The sequence below is a fragment of the Berghia stephanieae genome, chromosome 1, assembly GCF_034508935.2.
Source record: "Berghia stephanieae isolate SIO BIC M18660-M18661 chromosome 1, UCSD_Bste_1.3, whole genome shotgun sequence".
Taxonomy (NCBI): domain Eukaryota; kingdom Metazoa; phylum Mollusca; class Gastropoda; order Nudibranchia; family Aeolidiidae; genus Berghia; species Berghia stephanieae.
Genome location: NC_088360.1, coordinates 146,548,132 through 146,552,183, shown reverse-complemented (window position 1 = coordinate 146,552,183; position 4,052 = coordinate 146,548,132). Strand labels below are relative to the sequence as shown.

The following is a 4,052-nucleotide window of genomic DNA, read 5'->3' as shown; positions in this document are numbered from 1 at the left end:
TAGAAAGAAGAGTGATGCCTCGATAATTATTACAATTACTGAGGTCCCCTTTCTTTGGAAGCTTGATAAGATGTCCTTCCTTCCAATCCTTTGGGAATATCCCGTCATTCCAGATTCTCTCAAATAGTGGGTGCAGGGCCTCAGCATTTCTTTCCGCATCAACTTTTAGAGCCTCCGGTGGAATCTGGTCTGGTCCAGCAGCTTTCCCCCTTTTCATTTTGTTAATGGCACCCACAATCTCTGCTATCGATGGTGGATCACAGCTAATTGGTAGCTCATTCCTTGCAGGCAAAATTAAGCATACCATAAATGAAAGAATATAACTGATTGATACTTACATCCTGTTTGTCACACATGGATAGGAGAAAGAAACCACAAAGGTTATACCTTTCAGTAAATATAATTAAAGCATTTTTCTTCGTATCAATTGTATAAAAACACCCAAAAAAAACTTGATATATTGCACAGCAGAATATACACTAAACGTAATTAAAGCGCTTTATGATGTGTCCCCAGTCATCGGCTTCACTGACCGAGTAGGACGAGACATGAAGCCAGTTAGGGGTTACTAAAATATTTTTGGATATAGAAATATCTGTTAACGTCCAGATTCTCATTTTATACCTGACTTGGGTGAGAGAATTTGAGTAACGATTTTTTCCCCAAGGACTGAACTATGCCCTGAACGAGGCTGGAACCCAGAACTTTCCGATCCGAAAGCGAATGTTATATCACAAGACCCCATAACGCACAAATCGTATTACTTACTCGTTTGATTGTTTTAAAACCGTTGTGTATCTCATTCTATTAAATTAAATTAACATGTCCATCCCATCTTCTCCAATATTATTTAGGTGTGTTCACTAACGGAAGCTGAACCACTCTCTCTCTCTCTCTCTCTCTCTCTCTCTCTCTCTCTCTCTCTCTCTCTCTCTCTCTCTCTCTATCTATCTATCTATATATCTATTTATTTATCTCTATCTCTAACAACAGTGATAATATTGGTATTGAATATAGCAACAATGTTGATATTGGTAGTGATGATGGTAACAGCGTTGATATTTATATTAATGGTGGTAACAGTGTTGATGTTGATATTAATGGTGGTGACAGTGTTGATAGACGTATTGATAATGGCAAGTGTTAATATCGGTTTCGATGGAAACAAAGTAATAGATATAGATAATAATAAATATAACAGTATTGCTATTGATATTGAGTATTGAATTCTGGGGTAACCATAGATAGTTGTGTCGGTGCCATTAAGCATTCCATAAAAGAAAGAATATAATTGAATGATACTTACCGGCTGTTAGTCACACATGGATAGGAGAAAGAAACAACAATGATTCGACCTTTGAGTAAATATAGTTGATGTATTTTTCTTTGTATCAATTGTATAAAAAAAAACTTTATATGTTGTATGAACGAGTAGGACGAGACATGAAGCCAGTTAGGGGTTACTCAAAATTTTCAGACAGATACAAATCTGTTAGCGTCGAGATACTCATTTTACACCTGAATTGGGAGAATGTGATTAAAAAATGTTTTCCCCAAGGACTCAACTATGCGCTGAACGAAGCTTGAACCCAGGATCTTCCGATCCGAAAGCGTATGTCATACCACAAGACCCCATAACGCACAAATCTTATTAATTACACGTTTGATTGTTTTGAGTCACCTGGTCCTCCGGGTTGGGGGTTGGCAAAGGGTTAACACCCCTCTCCGTTAAACTCAAACCGTTACAGAAACGCAGACAGACAAACTGTAATGTTTCCAAGTAATTAATTTAATGAATTACATCCCCTGTTTTATAATTTACTTTCACTTTCAATACTTCCAGTCTTCCACTTTCACTTCTTGTTTTTGGTTATCTTTGTATCCTGCCGGCAAGCAGCAACCAACTCTGTATCATGTTTATCAATAAACTTTAATCTTCAACCATCCATCTTTGCATTATTAAATTATCATTTAATACCCATTCAAACATTACATTGGCGACGAGAGGGTACATCCACGCAAGTATTTACTACTTCAAATAGAGTATTTTATCAAATGCTTAACCTATAGTTCATCACAATAAAATCGTGTTTGTAAACAATGGCTTCTCTAGGCTTGCCTACCTACCCAACATTCGACTGTGCATCAGCAGGTCGAGCTGTAAGATGGCAGAAGTGGGTCTCTCGTTTGAAAAACTTTGTTGGCTACGGAATAGAGTCCGTTGAAAGACAAAAAGCGCTGCTACTCACCTTTGCCGGTGACGAACTCAATGACATCGTTGATACCTTCACTGAAGAACAACTAACTCCGAGAGGCAATGAGACACACTTTTCAAAACTTTGTGATACAATCACCAACCATTTTAGCCCACAAAGCAATAGGGAATACCAACGATATGTTTTTCGACATACACACCAGTCATCTGATAACATCGAGGAATTCTACGCAGAACTGAAACAGTTATCTCTCACTTGTCAGTTCCACGACGCGGATGCCGAAATTAAATCGCAGCTAATATCAGGATGTAAATCGCAAAAAGTACGTGAAAAAGGTTTATCCAGTCCAGACATTAGTTTGGCTGACCTTCTGACATATGCCCGCACCATGCAACTAACCACAGTCCAGGCAAAGCTCATGGCATCAGATTCTCCTGTAAACGCAATCAATACGAACTTCGGTCAAAATCACAATAATCAAAGACAACGATCTACCCTACCCCGCAATCAACGTCATCATCATGGCAAATGCAACAATTGTGGAGGTGAATGGCCACACATTGGAGGTCAAAACCACTGTCCCGCTCGAAACAAAACATGTCGTGCATGTAACAAACTGCATCATTTTGCCTCGGTATGCAAATCTACTACAACACGTCATCAAGACCAGCCATCTCAATCGCAATCTCATTCCAGAAGACAAGGTCAAAGTCACAACCTAAGGCGTCGCGTCCACGTCATAAATTCAGACTCAGACAGAAGACAAGGTCAAAGTCACAACCTAAGGCATCGCGTCCACGTCATAAATTCAGACTCAGACTCGGACACTCCAGTCAATCGTCTCAACACCACCGACACATACAACTACAACGATACAGAATACGTGTTTGCCACAAACAAGGGAAGTAACCTTCCTCACTTCGCTGTCTCGATAGGAGACCATGAATTTCAGTTTCTTGCTGACTCAGGTGCTACGATCAATCTCTTAGCAAAGGTTGACTTTGACAAGTTAAATCCCAAACAGATGCTACAAACATCATCCAAACGAATTTCAGCATACGGCTCTCCTTCACACATTCCTGTGTTGGGCGTCTTCCATGCTACACTGCGACATGGTACCACATCAACTACGGCTCCTATTTACGTCGTCGATCGAAATGAACGCCCCATCTTAGGGTGGCAAACATGCCGTGATCTGCAATTGATTGACACCATCAATCATATCTCATCAAACCAGAGTGCTCTCGTACAAGAGTTTTCAGACTTATTTACCGGTCTAGGCTGCTTGCAAAACACTCAAGTCAAACTACACATAGACCAAAACATTCAACCTATAGCGCAGCGTTACCGACGCATTCCATTTCATATCCGCCAAGACGTTGAAAAACAACTCAACAAAGATGAAGAACGGGGTGTCATCGAGAAAGCTACTGGCCCTACCCCATGGGTATCCCCTATCGTTGTTGTGCCAAAACCCAAGCAACCTGGTAAAGTGCGTGTATGTGTGGACATGCGCTCTGCCAATACAGCCATCAAACGTGAACATCACGCGACACCTACACTCGACGAGCTAAAAACTGAACTATCCGGAGCGGAATATTTAGCAAAGTAGACCTGAATCAAGGATACAACCAAATTGAATTAGACGAGGCATCAAGATACATCACAACATTTGCCACGCACAAAGGACTCTACAGATACCTCCGTCTTTTCTTTGGAGTAAATTCCGCAAGCGAAATCTTTCAAGAACAGATCAGACAAGCACTCACCGGTCTGCGAGGTGTCATTAACATCAGCGATGACATCCTCTGCTTTGGCAATTCGCAACAAGATCAT

General features: G+C 40.6%; 1 protein-coding gene across 1 annotated transcript; it reads left to right on the top strand.

The window, feature by feature from the left end:
* Nucleotides 1–2,100: 2,100 nt before the first annotated feature.
* Nucleotides 2,101–3,828, top strand: LOC144963110 (uncharacterized). Its single transcript, XM_078896770.1, has one exon. The coding sequence runs from the start codon at nt 2,101–2,103 to the stop codon at nt 3,826–3,828; it is 1,728 nt and encodes a 575-aa protein (XP_078752896.1).
* The last annotated feature ends 224 nt before the right edge of the window (nt 3,829–4,052 follow it).

Bases quoted from the DNA above. Each gene is read 5' to 3' on its own strand.
- LOC144963110 (XM_078896770.1), top strand. From the start codon at position 2,101: ATGGCTTCTCTAGGCTTGCCTACCTACCCAACATTCGACTGTGCATCA.